The sequence below is a fragment of the Somniosus microcephalus genome, chromosome 4, assembly GCF_052327205.1.
Source record: "Somniosus microcephalus isolate GS21.2 chromosome 4, FLI_Smic_1.0, whole genome shotgun sequence".
Taxonomy (NCBI): Eukaryota; Metazoa; Chordata; class Chondrichthyes; order Squaliformes; family Somniosidae; genus Somniosus; species Somniosus microcephalus.
This window is the reverse complement of record NC_140990.1, coordinates 171,498,481-171,517,392: the sequence shown is the minus strand read 5'-3', so window position 1 is coordinate 171,517,392 and position 18,912 is coordinate 171,498,481. Positions and strand designations below refer to the sequence as shown.

The 18,912-nt window shown below is 45.3% G+C and overlaps 1 protein-coding gene across 5 annotated transcripts in view; it reads right to left on the bottom strand.

Moving 5' to 3' along the window:
- The window catches only part of ndufs1 (NADH:ubiquinone oxidoreductase core subunit S1), a 59,147-nt gene that overhangs the window by 9,620 nt on the left and 30,615 nt on the right, over window positions 1-18,912 (bottom strand). For all 5 annotated transcript variants that reach the window (XM_085985453.1, XM_085985454.1, XM_085985455.1 and 2 more), the window contains 5 exons: window positions 18,410-18,538; window positions 10,451-10,580; window positions 8,636-8,796; window positions 2,114-2,268; window positions 521-696 (listed from right to left, as the gene is read on the bottom strand). In XM_085985453.1, coding sequence (XP_085841579.1) covers window positions 521-696; window positions 2,114-2,268; window positions 8,636-8,796; window positions 10,451-10,580; window positions 18,410-18,538 — 751 coding nt within the window. The remainder of the gene's footprint in view (window positions 1-520; window positions 697-2,113; window positions 2,269-8,635; window positions 8,797-10,450; window positions 10,581-18,409; window positions 18,539-18,912) is intronic.

The following is an 18,912-nucleotide window of genomic DNA, read 5'->3' as shown; positions in this document are numbered from 1 at the left end:
AGGTTGCTCCCCCCTGGCATGTTGGATACTACTAACATACAGGTGTGCAATTTTTATAAGGAATATACTTTAAGGATAAGAGAAGAAAATAAGACATTATTCCTTTGCGCACCTGAAGAGCATTTTTTGAATTTTTCCAATTGCCCTGGTTTCTAGTGGAAATGGACTTGCCAGTTTGGGCCCTGCTTTATTTTTGGGGAGGGCTGGGGCGAGAGGAAGGAAACACGATGCCTGTGGTATGATTTGGCACCTTCCGTACTCATCAGTGAAGGTAAATAATGGAAATCTGGAACCCACTCCCCCAAAAAAGCGGTCGAGGCTGGGAATCATTTGAAAATTTCTAAACTGAGATTGATGAGTTATTGTTAGGTAAGGGTATGAAGGGATATCTAACTAAGGTTGTTAGATGGAGTTAAGATACATATCAGCCATGATCTAATATAATGGCAGAACAGGCTTGAAGGGCTGAATGGCCTCCTCCTGTTACTATGTTCTTATTCCTTGCACACTCCGGCATCACCTCAGAAACTGCACGGATAACTTGCCAATCCTCCCTGGCCATGCCTGGCGCAGTTACTGCCACTCTGGTTTGCTGGGCACGGCCCTCGGTGTTGACATACGTGGCAGTCTTCTCTGTGTAAGCAGCTCCAGGGAGAACAACATCCGCCATGGGTGCTCCGATATCTCCATGGTGTCCTAAATAGGGAATAAGAACAACCAGTGATCATTTCACATGGGCTGTGTGTGAAATCCATGATCTGTTTTTTGATGACTTTCATGCTCATCTAGGTGAGGGACATCAACACAAAGCAAATATCAAGTCAGCAACCACAGTCAGCATCAAGCACTTTCAGGTCAGGTATCGCACTGCCAGGTGCAGAGTAAAGCCCCCTCTATTCTAACTGACAGGCTTTAACCTCAGCTTCAAAATGGCGCCTATTGCTCTCCTACAATATTTCTATTTCCTACAACTGTCATTCTTCTGACCTCTCGGAACAAGATTTTCCAGGAGTTCCCAATCACGGGTAGGTTTGTACTGTGGACTTGCATCCAGTGTGGGTCGAGTATGAGTCAGCCGTAGCAGCACTCTTGTCTGAGTCAGAGGGTTGTGGGTTCAAGACCTGCTCCAGAAATGTGCTAGGCTGGCACTCCAGTGCAGTACTGAGGGAGCGCTGCACTATCATAGATGCCGTCTTTTGGATGAGACGTTAAACCGAGGCCCCGTCTGCCTTCTCAGGTGTCGAAAAAGATCCCACGGCACTATTCAAAGAGCAGCAGCGGAATTCTCATGGTGTTGTGGTCAACATTAATCCCTCAACCAACATTTATATCAGATGATCTGGGCATTTATTTCATTGCTGTTTATGGGATCTTATGTGCAAAAATGGCTGCCATGTTTCCTAAATTACAACAGTGACTACACTTCAAAAAGTACATCTTTGGCTGTAAAGCGCTTTTGGAAGTCCTTAAGTAGTGAAAGAACTATATAAATGCAAAACTTTCTATTAGGTACTAATTTCAGTCCAGTTATCAGAGACAAGAAAGAACTCCCTCTCCCTGGACTGCACTCTCCCACGTTGAAGAGCTAAAGGTGCTCAAATCTACTGTGACACTCAATCGCTGTTGACAATGGGAGACGGGATTTTGATCAGAATGTAGCGATGAAGATGCTGTGATAAAACAGCTGGGATTTTCCTGATACGGGGTTATTACGTATGAGCATATGAAACTGACGGGCAGGAAAAGCCCGGCTGCTCCATCAAGCCTGCCCCACACCTTAATCAATGGAGAATCATGACGAAACATTTTCTCCCACTTCCCCCCCTCCCCTGCAGCCATGTAATCTCCTGGCAAGAGAAAAAAACCCTGGGCCATTAAGGGAACATATACTCTAGAAAATTTCTCTCCGGCCCCCTCAGGCGAGCGAAACCATTCCAGGAGATCACAGGGACCAAGTGTTATCTATAAAGACACTTACCCTCTATATGAAATGATCTCTGCCCCAGTCAGGAACTCTTGAAGGCAAGCAGAGAGTCAGCACCTACCACACCAGCCGGCAATGCATTTCAGAGGCTCACTAGTCTTTGTAGATGACAACAGCCCTGACACTTACCCTGATAAATGATGAAGCAGTCCTTTGGAAGATCCTGTCGCGTGATGCAGCCACTGTCTGCTCCGAGAAGGAACAGTACCTTGGGCGGATTTTTCCGGATAATATCGACACCAGCTTTGTATCCCAAATCTAGAGCAGCTACTTGACTGGCCACCCTGCAGAAAGACACAAGCAGCTTTGTTACTTCGAATCAAAAACACCCGCCGATTGAGTACAACATGGGCCAGATCCAGGGGCACAGCTCCCGTCACACTGCCTCAACAAGGTTGCTTAATCTTAACCTCCAAGCGCTGGATACTTTCATAGAATCATACAGCACAGAAGGAGGCCATTCAGCCCATTGTGCCTGTGCTGGCTCTTTGAAAGAGCTATCCAATTAGTCCCACTCTCCTGCTCTTTCCCCATAGCCCTGCAAATTCTTTCCTTTTGAAGTATATATCCAATTCCCTTTTGAAAGTTACGATCAAATCTACTTCCAGCACCCGTTCAGGCAGTGCATTCCAGATCATAACAACTCATTGCGTAAAAAAAATTCTACAAATCTCTCCTCTGGTTCTTTTGCCAATTATCTTAAATCTGTGTTCTCTGGTGGCTGACCCTCCTGCCAGTGGAAACAGTTTCTCCTTATTTACTCTATTAAAACCCTTCATAATTTTGAACATCTCCCCATTAAATCTCCCATTAACATTCACTGCTCCAAGAAGAACAATCCCAGCTTCTCTGGTCTCTCCATAACTGAAGTCCTTCATCCGGGGTATCATTCTTTGAGATTGCTCTTAGTGAATTAGAACAATTCAATTGAAGGGTTCAGAGGATTACACCAACTCCAAATCCGAACCTGAGAAATGGGTTATGAGCCCCAATTTCACTGATGCCACATTTATGTTGTGCTTCAGAGTGACAATCCTGGATGCATCAAAGTGAGTGCCAGCGAGGATGTCAGTTACACTGCGAAATAGCACCACAGAAACCGAGCACAGCAAAAACGACTGCTACACCTGCTGGTTCACCCACCGTTTCTCCTACAACTGTTGGTGTGCGAGCCGAGAGAGGCTCCTTGCATGACCGACCTAGGGATTTAGTTATTTTAGTTACTATCAGGAAAGACTGAACAGGCTGGGGCTCTATTCTCTAGAAAAGAGAAGGCCGAGGGGGTGACCTGATAGAGGTCTTCAAAATTATGAAGCGGTTCAATAGGGTAGACATAGAGAAGATGTTTCCACTTCTGGGCGAGTCCAAAACTAGGGACCATAAATATAAAATAGTCACTAATAAATCCAATAAGGAATTCAGGAGAAACTTCTTTACCCAGAGAGTGATGAGTATGTGGAACTCGCTACCATAGGGAGTGGTTGAGGTGAATAGCATAGATGCATTTAAGGGGAAGCTAGATAAGTCCATGAGGGAGAAAGGAATAGAAAGGTATGTTGATAGGGTGAGATGAAGTAGGGTGGGAGGAGGCTCGTGTGGAGCATAAACACTAGCATAAACCAGTAGGGCCGAATCCCATTTCTGTGTTTCAAATTCTATGTAATGTAGTATTACAACTAAAGTATTGGGCATTTATTACTTTTTATCATATTATCTTTGTAAGTATTGTTACATAGGTTGGCCAGTTTGCTGGCCAATTGGTCCCACTTCAGGCCTCGAGCACATGAGCTAAGTTGACAGTTCAGTGCAGTACAGGGAGAGTCCTACGTTGTTGGGGAGTGCCTTCCTTCAAAGGAGACATTAAATTGCATCCCAGTCTGTCTCTTCCTGTGGGTCAGCAGACATTAAAGATCCGCTGGTACTATCTAAAAGAACAAACTTGCATTCATATAGCACCTTTCACTTCACAACCAATGAAACACTTTTGAAGGGTAGTTAATGTTTAATGTAAGCAAACGCTGCAGCCGATTTTCATACAGCAAGATCCCACAAACAGCAGTGTGATAAATGACCAGGTAATGTGTGTAATTGATGGTGCTAGCGGGATAAATGTTGGCCTGGATGCCTGGTTAAAATTTCTCCCTCAACAAGGACAAAAAGAGACACACTAGCTGGTCATTTATCCAATTGCTATTTGTGGGACCTTGCTGTGCACAAATAACTTGTTTTGTAGGCAAAAACAGAAGCGACTGTGCTTTGGAGTAATTCATTACATATGAAGGGCTTTTCTGGGTGATGTGATGAGGCACTATAAATCTATGTTCTTTCGTCCTCACTTATGGAAGGATTTTCCTCCCTTCACCCCCGACATGCGACCTTCCATTTAAGGATCTGGAGGCAGTTGTGACTTTTAGCCTTCTAACCTGGCAGGTCCCAGAATGGCCACTGCTCTTATTAGGCAAACCCAGCTACTTGTAAAGTACTGAAGACAGCTGGAATCGCCTGTAAAATTCCAATGTCAGACCAAAGACTGGCTTTCTTTTGTCTAAAAGATCATTTTGTGTCATTAAACAAAATGGGATTCTTTGAACGGTGATGTCTTTTATGTGTGAGATGCAAGACATACATATACACTAATACCTTAATGTATAGAAAGTCATGTGTATACCGTATACTTCCTATAAGCATCATACAGGAAACTTTGGTTTATCCGGAGGTTGTATGTCCGGAATACTCAATCTAACGGCAAAAATCAGGAGCCATTTTCTGTAAGTTTTTTAGTTCTCGTTTTTTTTTTCCCAGTCAGGCACTGCAAGGTCTGTAGCTATAGCAACAGCTTCAGCTAGCGACGCTTGCAGCTGCAGTCGACTCTTTAGAAGCTGTTGCTAAGCAACAGTGTTTGTTGTCAGATACGGAGATGAAAACCTCCGTATGCTTAAACGTTAACTTTGTATGTCCAGCAGTTTTGATAGATCGGCAACACCCGGATATCACAAAGTTTCCTGTACTTACTTCCTGTCAGATTTTTGCTATAAAAGAGCTCCAATTGCCAAAAACAAAGCCATGGACAACTAAAAAGGTAAGGGACAGCATAAAACTCAAAGAAAAAGCATACAAAAATGCAAAAAATAGCACAGATCCTGGCGAATCAGAAAGGTACAGAGAACAGCAAAGGGTCACAAAACAGTTAGTAAGAGCTACAAAAAGGGAATATGAAAAGAAACTTGCAATGGATATCAAAATCAATACGAAGAATTTTTACAATATTAGGAAAAAGAGGGCAGTCAGGAGCAATGTTGGCCATTTAAAAACTGAAAACGGTGATATTGTCAATGATAAGGAAATGGTGGACATGTTGAATAATTACTTTGCATCAGTACTTACAGTAGAAGAAGAGGATAGCATGCCGGAAATCCCAAGGAAACTAATATTGAATCGGGGACAGGGACTCAATAAAATTAACGTAATTAAAGTAGCATTAATGACACTAAAGAGTGACAAATCCCCAGGACGAGATGGTTTCCATCCCAGGGTTTTAAAAGGAAGTAGGTGAGCACACTGCAGATGCCCTAACTATAATCTTCCAAAGTTCTCTAGATTCAGTAACCGTTCCTTTAGATTGGAAAATTGCACGTCACTCCGCTATTTAAGAATGGCGAGAGAGGGATACCATGGAATTATAGACCAGTTAGCCTAACACCTGTTGTCGGGAAATTGCTAGAATCTATAATTAAGGATAGGGTGACTGAACACCTCGAAAATTTTCAGTTGATCAGAGAGAGCCAGCATGGATTTGTGAAAGGCAGGTCATGCCTGACAAACTTGACTGAACTTTTGGACGAGGTGAGTGAAGTAGTGATAAGGGGAATGTCTATAGATGTTATCTATATGGACTTCCAGAAGGCATTTGATAAAGTCCTACATAACAGACTGTTATCTAAGATAGAAGGCCACAGAATTGAGGGCAAATTATTGACCTGGTTTGGAAATTGGCTGAGCGGCAGGAGACAAGCAGTAGGGACAATGGGTAGGTACTTAAATTGGCAAGATGTGTTGGAGCCTCAACTATTCACAATATTTATTAATGACTTAGATGCTGGCTTAGAAAGTCATGCATCCAAATTTGCCAATGACACAAAGATAGGCGGCATTGTAGATGAAAGCATAACATTAAAAAGGGCTATTAATGGATTAAGTGAATGGGCAAAACAGTGGCAAATGGATTTCAATGCAAGTTATGTGAGGTCATCCACTTTGGACCTAAAAAGGATAGAACAGGGTACTTTCTAAATGGCGAAAAGCTAAAAGCAGTGGATGTCCAAAGAGATTTGGGGGTCCAGGTACATAGATCATTAAAATGTCATGAACAGGTACAGAAAATAATCAAAAAGGCTAATGGAATGCTGGCCTTTATATCTAGAGGACTAGGGTACAAGGGGGCAGAAGTTATGCTGCAGCTATACAAAACCCTGGCTAGACCACACCTGGAGTACTGTGAGCAGTTCTGGGCACCACACCTTAGGAAGGACATATTGGCCTTGGAGTGAGTGCAGCGTAGGTTTACCGGAATAATTCCCGGACTTCAAGGGTTAAGTTACGAGGAGAGATTACACAAACTAGGGTTGTATTCCCTAGAATTTAGAAGGTTAAGGGGTGATCTGATCGAAGTTTTCAAGATATTATGGGGAACAGATAGGATAGAGAGAAACTATTTCCGCTGGTTGGGGATTCTAGGACGAGGGGGGTATAGTCTAAAAATTAGAGCCGGACCTTTCAGGAGTGAAATTAGGAAACACGTCTACACACAAAGGATGGTAGAAGTTTGGAACTCTCTTCCGCAAACGGCAGTTGATGCTGAGTCAATTGTTAATTTTAAATCTGAGATTGATAGCCTTTTATTAACCAAAGGTATTAAGAGATGTGGGCAAAAGGCGGGTATATGGAGTTAGGTCGCAGGTCAGCCATGATCTCACTGAATGGCGGAACAGGCTCGAGGGGCTGGATGGCCAACTCCTGTTCCTATGTTCCTAAAACAGCATATTGCCTGACTATCTATCAACAGTGCCACAGGAGATCTGCAGTTGGTAGGGGTATGTTAGAAGGCTGTAATACAATTTGGGGGTTCTCAAGATCAAGCACAAAGCATAGGCAGGTCATTAAATCATTGAGATAGTGTTGTAAACTATAACTCACTGACTCAGTATTGCACGTCAGCTGTGGCTCAGTGGGTAGCACTCCCACTTCTGAGTCAGAGGACCCCACTCCAGAGATGTTAGCACAAAATCTAGGATGACACTCCAGTTCAGTGCTGAGGGAGTGCTGCAATGTCGGAGGAGCTGTCTTTTAGATATGACGTTAAACCAAGGCCCCATCTGCCATCTCAGGTGGATGTAAAAGATACTATGGCACTATTTGAAGAAGAGCAGGGTGTGGTAAACCACTGTTGTTAGTATTGTTGTTCACCACTGTTGTTAGTACTGTTGTTCACTCTTGCATATTGTTGTACTTGTCTGTGCATGCCTCAGCTGACTCCGCCCCTGGCTCCACCCTCATGGCTGGATATAAAGGTGGCTGCTCGGCAGCCCCCGGCCCTTTTGGATACCAGGCAACCACAAGAGGCATGCTCTGTTCTTTGGTAATAAAAGCCTGTCTGTTACTTTCTCAACTTCAGTCTTTTGTAGCAATTGATAGTGCATCACAGGGGAGTTCTCCCCGGAGCCCTGGTCAATATTTATGCCTTAACCAACATCACTCAAATCGATTATCTGGTCATTAACAAATTGCTGTTTGTGGGACCTTGCTGTGTGCAAATTAGCAGCCGCATTTTCTGCATTACAACAGTGAACACACTTCAACAGTACTTCATTAGCTGTAAAGCACTTTGGGGTGTCTTGAGGTCATGAAAGTCTCTGTATAAATGCAAGTATCTTCTTTCAGTATTGCATGTGAAGTTAGAGGAAATACTGTACTGTAATCTGACTAAATTCACTACTAGTTTGACTGAGAGCAGTTATGCAAAAAGAAAAACTTGCATTTATACAGCGCATTTCACAACCTCAGGACGTCCCAAAGTGCTTTACAGCCAATGGAGTACTTTAGAAGTGTAGTCACTGTTGTAATGTAGGAAACGTGTAAGCCAATGTCCCCTGTAACTTTTTTCGGAGCTGCACGGCCCCTTTAACGAGCTGTGCGGGACCTCAGGAGTGCTGCATGGCCACACAGCTTAAAGAGAAGATTCGCGACAGCAAATTTGCGCTCAGCAAGGTCCTACAAACAGCAGTGTGATAATGACCAAATAATCTGATCTAGGGCTAAAAATATTGGCCAGGACATTGCGGATAACTCCCCTGCTCTTCCCAAAAGTGCCATGGGATCTTTTGGAAATAGTGCCATGGGATCTTTTATGTCCTCCTGAGAGAGCAGGCGGGGCCTCGGTTTAACATCTCATCCGAAAGATGGGACCTTCGACAGTGCAGCACTTCCTCAGCACTGCACTGGAGTGTCAGCCTAGATTTTGTGCTCAAGTCATGCTACCCACTGAGCCACAGCTGACACTGAACCACAATGAGGTTAAGGGAGCAGCTCGCTTAAAACACCAACAGTCACACCCAAATTACAAAACCTCTCAGTGGCATTGATCACATCACTGACCTCTGGAGGACATTTAAAACTTTCCAGTCATCTCCAACTCCACTCCCTGCTCGGGCATTTAGTGCAATGGTGCTGACTGCGGCGTGTATAGCTGCACCATCGCTCCGCTGGAGAATCGAACTGCCCACCACCACCATGGGCTTCTTTGCTTTGCTCAGGACCTATTTTGCGGTGGGGGTGGAATAGGAAGAACAGAAGCAAGTAAATGTCAGTGTACCCGTTTACTTTGCCCTTCACTTGCATTCAATTTAGGAGCAGTTTTACAGTTTTCTAGTCACACGCACTGCATACCAAGACCAGTGCTAAACTATTATTCTGGTAATTATAATTTCTTGACTACAGAAATGATTGACTGTCTAGATCGATCATCACAAATGAAGACACTTTCCTAGCTAAACCAAACATCTCAAATTCTAATCTGGTAATGGGCATTTAGTACCAATTCATTGGCTTTTTTCCTTCAACTAAATTGTTCCCTCAACAGTAAATCAAAACAGATTAGGTGTTTATTTTATTATTGTAACAAGGACTCCTGTATTTCACAGACCAGGGTCTAAATGACCCAAGTAACGGCTGTACAGAAACATAGCACACCCACTAACATGCCCGTGCAAGTATGAACAGAAGTTGTCACAAGTGTGAATTTTGCTTGTATTGTTGAAAATAAAGTTCAGATGGTAACTGTTGCAGAGATCAAAGGGGTGCTTTGCACTCGAATGAGTGTTAAATTGCTAATGGGAACATAGTTGTAACTGCGGGGTTCCATGGGATCTGAATGAACTGCAGTCGTCTGGAAAACCTGTGATTTGAGTCAACCTTCCGAGACAAAAAATTATGTTCTGATGATGTGCATTTTTGCAGAGCTCTGAATTTGCACGAGTGCTTTTGAATTATTTAACAAAGCTGTGTATTATGAATGTTGAACTCTTAAGTTTTGTCAGAACACCCAACTTATACGATTAAAAATAGGAGCTTCCAAAAGATGGTGGTTAGATCATGACGTTCTCAACACTATGAGCTTGTGTTGGAAAGAATGGAAAAGGGTACTGCCTTTTCACAGTGAATAATCGCCAACTTTGTTTGACAAATATACGGAAAGTGGAAAGAATTCATAAGCTTACTGTTTTTACACAAAGTAGTTTCTTGTGGAGGTTAATTAACCCATTAAGGACTTTTCTTCATGTATGTCGGCTTTATATCTTGGACTATTACTCTTCAACAATCTGCTGTGAATAAATCCCTATTTAACTGTAAATAAGCAGATTACTGAGGTTGTGTTAGTCCAAAAATCTAATGTGTTTAATATTCACCAATTGAAATATTGTAGCAGAAGACCAAGATAAAATCCAGTAAACATATTACTGAAGAAATGGTCATTGTTAATCGTCAGGGTCACAAAGCTCTGCAAGGGCAGGTTACTGTAAAGGTAGTTTCCAGATTGTGAGTGGTGAGATCCACTTACAGAAACCATTGTGAAATTAAAGAGCAAACACAGTTCTATAAAAACACCAAATCGTTATAGAAGCATATTAGTTCACTCAATCAAGGCCCTGTTTTTAGGACAGTGGCCATTTAGTGTGCCCCAGGGGAAATCACTACTCCCTGCTGATATCTATCCCAAATTCCTTTTGAGAGCTTCAAATAAGTCAAAATTCACTGTGCTAGGACAGCAGTCAATTCCATGCCAATGGCACCAAATACATAGCAATTGCTCCATCAGCAACTTTATTAACTGAAATTTGAATAATGGATGGATTAAAATAAAAGAAATATGAACTGCACGTGGTTAGGATAACGTGGAGAGGCAAGCTGTACCTGACTGAAAGGGTGCTTTCCTGAGGCAATCTCCTGTAACACCTGCGGAGAGTCTCCAAGGTGATTGTAGGTGTAGCTCAAGTCCACATTTGTCCCAACTAAAGCCACTTGGAGATCATTGTGCAGCCAGCTGCAAATAGGCACAAACATTTGGAAGGAATTAAACAACTTTTATGACCAACTGTTACACATTGCCTGATTACTGGGTCTTCAACTGTTTAAGTATAGGAACCGCAACAGAAAATGCTGGAAATACACAGCAGGCCCAGTAGCATTTGAAAGAATAATGATATGGGCAAGGACCCTTCAGAATTTCTCCACTGTTAGCTTGCCTTTTCTTCCAATACCTATCTGTAGCTGTCTGCTGGGCATCACTCTCTCTCTTTCCCCTCCCCCAACCTGGACAATGAGACTGAAAACCTGTTGTGTGGAGATTGGAAAAGCTTTGCAGTGGTCAACGGATAAATGCTAGATTGGATCGGTGGATGAAGGAAAAGGGGTGAAAGCAGTATGGGGAGCAGGGTGGGTAAATGCAATTAGAACGATTTGCTCGCATGGAGAGTAAACACTGACACAGACTGGTTGGGCCGAATGGCCTGTTTCTGTAGTTGTAACTTCTATGTATTTCTATGAATTTATTGATTTAGTACCACACAATGATCCATCGTGAGGAATCTCAAACAAAATTACAGCTGCTTAACCGGACAACGAAGCTGCTCTCTCCCTTTTCCCTCCCCATCTCGCTTGAAGGCAATAATATTTTGGGTGAGAACACACTTTCACAGGCGCCTGGGCGAGCCTCGACAGCAAGGGTCCGCAAGATATTTAATTGCTGGGTGCGACAGACAAAGAGAAAGGAAAGAGGTCACAGCGGAGTCCGATCCTGTCCACACAGCAGGGATCGCTGGACAGTGACGAGAAGCAGGAGTCCAGGAGCACTGAGGTCAACCACAGCAACCTTGCTGAAATCCGCTAACTCTACAGAATATTCACGGGATGCGAAGATCAAGCGCCATTTTTGTAGAACAGTGGCGGCTCGTATCAGATATAAAACTGGTTTATTTTATGGCCTGGTATCCTTGGGCGCAACTTCAAGTACATTCTACAGTACCCATGCATAGCAAATATTATCCATGCCTTTGTTACCTCTAGACTTGACTATTCCAATGCACTCCTGGCTGGCCTCCCACATTCCACCCTACGTAAACTTGAGGTCATCCAAAACTCGGTGCGGGTTAGGACACGGGCAGCCAAGTCCCATTCGCCCATCACCCCTGTGCTCGCTGACCTACATTGGTTCCCAGTTAAGCAGCGCCTTGATTTCAAAATTCTCATCCTTGTTTTCAAATCCCTCTATGGCCTCACCCCTTCCTATCTTTGTAATCCCCTTCAGCCCCACAAACGTCACCCCCCCCCCCGCGCCAAGATATCTGCGCTCCTCTAATTCTGCCCTCTTGAGCATCCCTGATTATAATCGCTCAACCATTGGTGGTCGTGCCTTCTGTTGCCGAGGCCCCAAGCTCTGGAATTCCCGCCCCAAACCTCTCTTTCCTCCTTTAAGACGCTCCTTAAAACCTAACTCTTTGACCAAGCTTTTGGTCACCTGCCCTAATTTATCCTTATGTGGATCGGTGTCAAATTTGTTGTCTTAAAATACTCCTATGCAGTGCCATGGGACGTTTTACTATGTTAAAGGCGCGATATCGATACAAGTTGCTGTTGTATTATAATAGTTGCACTTTATCACATCAAAATGGCTTTGCACAAAGAATTAATTTTGGAGTGTAATTACATTGGCAAATGTGCCAGCAAGGTCCAACAAACAGCCATGAGATCAAGGGCCTTTTAATTGGCATTGGTGTGTGGCTCAAGCCCACAAGCTTCTGGTCCGAAGGCCAGTGTACACCCAACTGAGCCACACACACACACACGGGAAACAACATCAACAACTTGCATTTAATTAGGACAGGTGACCAAAATCTTGATCAAAGAGGTAGGTTTTAAGGAGTGTCTTAAAGGAGGAGAGGCGGAGAGGGGGAATTCCAGAGCTTAGGGCCTGGACAGCTGAAAGCATGGCCACCAATGGTGGGGCGAAGGATCGGGGATGTGCAAGAGGCCAGAGCTGGAGGAATGCAGAGTTCTCGGAGAGTTGTAGGGCTGGAGGGGCCACACATATGTGAAATGGTTTAATATTTCAGAGATGGCACAGATAACACGAGCAGGTGAAAGGTTGTAGGGAATGGCTGTTTGCCAATGTACTGGCCAGCCCAGTAGTGAAGTCCTTCAGTCCATTATACTGTACAGCAGATTTAAGTTCTGTGGCTGCAGAAACTCAAACCCGTCGGTCACAGTAAAGTGGAGTTTACTATGTTCTGTGCCTTGTGGTGGAAGGGGATAAAAATGCCCATCATCCGACCGTGCCTGCTCTTTGTTTTCCTCAGTGAGCACTGGATCTTTGCTCAAATTTGGCTTCCAAATTCCTGGACTTGTCTGGACACCAAGACTACACTTCTCCACTGTAGGACTCAGCTGTTTTGTCTCTGATCTGCTATCCAGTTGCTTAAGTTTTAAGGTAACTTTGCCTAGCCTACAGTGCATCCCCCACTGCTGCTGTTACCTGCTGAGCTTATGACTGTATTACTGATCCTATTCGTTTTTCAGCTTCAGCTAAATTCTGGTTCCTGGCCAGAAATTCACTCCTCTGGGCCAAAGTACATTTCTCTGCCGCCTCTGGATTTTATAGTAACCTCCAACTTTGCCACCGTTTCTCTGCCCCACAATCGATTATGCACACCTCCTGGATCTTCATTCCCACAGAAAGATCTCTAGCAGTGTGTCCTCTGATACTCTGCCCTTCAAATAGCTTCTGGACTCACTCGCCCTCCACACCTGTCCGCAAACCTGGACATCAGTTTGTCAATGCTCCAATATGACTCCACCCTACCTACATCAACACTATCCCACCACGGGACCTCTGACTTTAACTCTGGACTCTCTCCTATTGTCCTCTCTATTCCCCGTTTATTAGTAGGACATATGGATCCTAATCTTGCTACCTAACCAGGCCTATGTAACTTGAGTTTCCCAGTGTCCATTCACGTGCGTGTTTTGGCTGTTGTTCCGGACCCGAGCCCACCACTTCGATTTCCCCTTTTTCCGTCCTTTTTTTTCCCTCTTCACCCCTCCTAGACCCCTCTCACCTGTCGTCATGCCTCCTTTCATTTTTTCCCTCTCTGATACTTTGTGCCTCTCTTCGCATCCTCTGAAGGAACCATCGAGGCACTCGCTGCCGCCTTAGGAGCGGCAACCCCAACTGCCCCATCCTACTCTTGCTGACCTTCCTGCCCAGCGCACCCGATGGGGTATAATCTTTCCAACCTCCTTCCTATCCAACTCACCTCTCCCAATGTGGACGCTGTGGACTCTGCCAGCGGATCGGCTATCACCACCCCTCTCCACATCTCCCTCCAGAATGTCTCTTCACTTGTGAACAAGGCCCTTGCCATCCAGGAGCTTATAATGGATGAATGCATTGACATCATGGCCTGACGGAAACCTGGCTGAGGGGTGATGACACCTAATGAAGCCTCCCTGCCTGGCTGTACCTTCCATCACTTGCCCCGCTCAAACGGTCGTGGTGGTGGTGTAGCCATTATCACTAAATCACACCTCGGTCTGTCTCCCTACTCCTCTAGCACCTTCTCCTCCTTTGAGCATCTTATCTTGTTCCACCCCTCTCGCCTCATTTAAAATCCTGGTTCTCCACCACCCACCCAAGTACCATGCCAAATTTCTCACCGAGATACCTTCACTGCTTTCCTCCCTCAGACTCTGCACCAAGCGACTTCTCATCCTCGGCGATTTCAACCTCCATCTCAACTCATCATGTCCTCTCCCCTCTGAGTTCATTGCCCTCCTACCGTCCCAAATCTCTCCCTCCACATAAACTTCCCTACCCATATTCACAGCCACCCCCTCGACCGTGGCAACTCATATGGCCTCACTACCCCCACCGTGTCAATCACAGATAAAGCCATCTCTGATCACATCATTGTATCGCTCTCTACCCACATCCCCCTTCACCCACATCCCCCTTCACCCTCCCACCCACACTTCCTGCTGTGTCCGCCCGGAAAAAACTCTCCAAGTCACTTACAGCTGCAATTTCAAATTCCCAACTGTCTAGCCTTTGGCCCTCCATTCACAACATTTCTGGAGCGATTGATCGACTCAACCACACCCACACCTCCACCGTTGATGGCCTTGTTCCCATTAAAACCATTACTCTCGCTCACCCTGATTGTTCCCCCTGGTACAGCCCTCATCTCTGCTCCCTTAAGTCCAAGGGACGCAGACTTGAACGGATATGGCGGACAATTGGTTTAGCCATTCACCGCCAGATCTGGCTGGACCACATAAAGCACGATCGGGTCCTGCTCTCCTGCGCCAAAACTGCTCACTATTTCAGAATCATCCTGGAATGCAAAGATAACCTCCAGCTTCTCTTCTCTACTACAAACCATTTTCTTAAACAACTCTCCCCTGCCTCCTCCACCTTCCCTTCCGACAACAAGTGTGAGGAGCTCATGGACTTTTGTCACCAAGTTTCAGAAAATCCATTCAGCTGCCTCTGCCACTTCCTTCCCTTCCCCGAGCCCACCGGGTCAAACTTGCCCCAAGGTTCCCACCCTGCCCTGAACTCGTATCTTACTCTAGTCTCTCTGCTATCTCCCCTCATGCCCTCTCCGAGCTCATCTTGTCATGAGACCAACCTCCTGCTCCCTCGACCCTATTCCCACCAAACTGCTGACCACCCAACTTCCCTTCCTGGCTCTCATGTTATCTGACATTGTTAATGGTTCCCTCTCCTCGGGTACTGTCCCCCTTCCCTTCAAAGCAGCCGTCATCACCCCACTCCTCAAAAAAAAAAAAAAAACACCCTTGTCCCCTCTGTCCTTGCAAACTACCGTCCAACCTTCCTTTCCTCTCCTTTAATGTGCTGTTGCCTCCCAAATCCTTGCCCATCTTTCCAATCAAGTTTCCGCCCCGCCACAGTAATGAAACAGCCCTCAAAGTCACAAATGACATCCTATGTCACTGTCCTTGTCCTTCTTGACCTGTCAGCAGCCTTTGGCACAGCTGACCACACCATCCTTCTCCAACGCCTCTCCTCCATCTGGGTGGGACTGCACTCGCCTGGATCCATTCTTATCTATCCAGTAGTAGTCAGAGAATCACCTGAAATGGCTTCCCTTCCCGCTCCCACACCGTTAACTCCGGACTCCCCCAAGGATCTATCCTTTGCCTCCTCCTATTTCTCATGTACTTGCTACCCCTCGGCAACATCACCTAAAAACAAAAACGTCAGGTTCCACATGTATGCCGGCGCACCCAGCTCTACCTCACCACCACCTCTGTCCCCAAATTGTCAAATTAACTGTCTGATATAGAGCGCTGGCTGAGCAAAAATTTCCTCCAATTAAATATTAATGGGCCAGAAATTCGGGTCCCCAGGGGCGAGTACGCGCTGGGTACTCACGCATAGGCCCAACAAAAGTGCCGGTTTCGTGCAGGCACTGCGCATGCACGGGAAACCAGAACTTCTTCCATTCCCTTAAAGGAAGGGGTTCACAGGTCGAACGCGTACGCTGGAGAGGCAGCGCGTACGCCTGGAACTTCCGTTTTTTTTGCAGGTTTTTCCCGGGAGGGTAAGTCTCCAGGAGCTACGCTTGTAAAAAGCAGTTGCAAGGCCTGCTTTTAACAAGGTAAGTGGTGAATGAAGTTAAATTAAAACATTTTTTCTACAGGTTTATTATTTTTAAATACTTTAAAGGTAAGTTTATTTTTAACCCCGTTAGAAACTGTAATTAATTTTTTCAAAAATTTAAATTGTTTAAAATAGGTATTTTATGTAATTTATGAAGTTATTTTAAAAATGTGATGTTTTTTTAAACATTTATTTGAAGTTTTAGTGATGTTTTGGGGCTGAATTGTATTCATAGATTTGACAGGTCTTCCTGTCAAATCTATGAATACAGATTCCCTGCTACCATTGGCTCTCCATGGCCCACGTGATCCCAGGGGACACTTCAAACTAACTGCGCCCCTGGGATACGCAAGCACTGTGCGCCGGCAGTTGGAAACATAGAAGATAGGAGCAGGAGTAGGCCATTCGGCCCCTCAAGCCTGCTCCACCATTCAATGAGATCATGGCTGATCATCCAAATTCAGTACCCTGTTCCTGCCTTCTCTCGATATCCCTTGATCCCTTTAGCCTTAAGAAATATATCCAACTCCTTCTTGAATATATTTAATGAATTGGCCTCTGCTGCCTTCTTTGGCAGAGAATTCCACAGGTTCACCACTCTGGGTGAAGAAATTCCTCCTCATCTCTGTCCTAAATGGCTTACCCCTTATCCTTAGACTGTGACCCCTGGTTCTGGACTCCCTGACCATCGGGAACATCCTTCCAGCATCTAGTCTGTCTAGTCCGGTTAGAATTTTATAAGTTTCGATAAGATCCCCTCTCATTCTTCTAAATTCCAGCGAGTACAAGCCCAATCGACTAATCTCTCTTCATATGTCATTCCTGCCATCCCAGGTATCAGCCTGGTGAATCTTCGCTGCACTCCTTCCATGGCAAGAACATCCTTCCTCAGATAAGGCGACCAAAACTGCACACAATACTCAAGATGTGGTCTCACCAAGGCCCTGTACAACTGCAGCAAGACATCCTTGTTCCTGTACTCAAACCCTCTCGCTACGAAGGCCAACATACCATTTGCCTTCATAACCGCCTGCTGCACCTGCATGCTTAGTTTCAGCGACTGGTGCACAAGGACGCCCAGATCTCGTTGCACTTCCCCTTCTCCCAATCTACTGCTATTCAGATAATAATCTGCCTTCCTGTTTTTGACACCAAAGTGGATAACCAAAGTTGGAGCAGGCCCAGGATCGGAATCCCACGCGGGCCCACAGCACAACGGCCGGCGCACTAGGTAAGTGCAGGTCGGAGGCTTGCACCCGCGGGAAGCCTCCGACCCGAATTTCTGGGCCATTAGGAAAACCAAAGCCATTGCCTTCAGTCCCAGCCACAAACTCCATTCCCTAGCCATCGACTCCATCCCTCTCCCTGGCAACTGTCTGAGGCTGAATCAGACCGTTTGCAACTTTGGTGTCGTTTCTGACCCCAATATGAGCTTCCGACCACATCAGCAACATCACCTACTTCCACCTCCGTAACACAGCCCAACTCCGCCCCGCTTTAGCTCAAACCCTCATCCATGCCTTTGTTACCGCTACACTTGACTATTACAAAGCTCTCCCATCTTCCACCCTACATAAACTTAAGCTCATCCAAAACTTTGCTGCCCCTTACCTAACTCTCACCAAGTCCCAATCACCCATCACCCTTGTGCTCGCTGATCTACATTGGCACCTGGTTCAGCAGCACCTCAAATTTAAAATTCTCATCCCCATTTTCAAATTTCTCCATGGCCTCGCTCCTCCCTATCTCTGTAACCTCCTCCAGCCCTACAACCCTCCGAGATCTCTGCACTCCTCCAATTCTGGCCTCTTGTGCATCTCCGATTTTAATCGCTCCACCATTGGTGGCTGTGCCTTCAGCCATCTAGGCCCCAAGTTCTGGAATTCCCTCCCTAAACCTCTCTACCTCTCTCTCCTCCTTTAAGACGCTCCTTAAAACCTCCGTCATTTCATCTGTTCTAATATCACCTTCTGTGGCTCGGTGTCAAATTTAGTTTGGTTATGATCCTGTGAAGTGCCTTGGGACGTTTTACTATGTTAAAGGTGCTATAGAAATGCAAGTTTTTGTCTGTTAACTTGTCAGCCTAAGCCAGCGAGCGAAGGGAAGCAATAACAAGCCAGGAGCAGAACAGTCATTTCCACCCAGAATATACAAGCCTCCTTTTCCAGTTCAGTGACCGTTAAAGTACTCACCTCTTCCTGACCCGAACGTTGAAAAGTGGGGCTTCGAAGCGCGGGTTGGTGCCGACCAGCAGCAGCACATCGGCCTCCTCCACTCCAGAGATCTTGGTGTTCAGCAGGTAGTTGGAGCGCAAGTCAGTACTGTTTGAAAACAGCAAAGAGTCAACCGTTAAACAAAACACTATGTATCACCTTGCCTTTTACCTTTGTAAACAACCCATGGTCTGTGTTGATTCCGAGAGATCCTTAGATGGACTGGGTAGTGTAGAGTATTCTAAAACATAATCCTTTCCATTGTGACAGATTGGCTCATATCTAAATGGTCAACTTTTTCTTGTTAAGTGTGTCGGTATCAAATATCCCCAACAACAATTTTTTAAATGGCACTTTTAAGCAGATAGCAGCTCACCTCTCTCTCGTTCCTTGGCTTCCATGGGCAGTGACCTGTTCCCAGCTCACTGTCTTTACCACTCATTCAACCACCAGGAGGTATCAGAGCAGCTCCAGGTGACTCA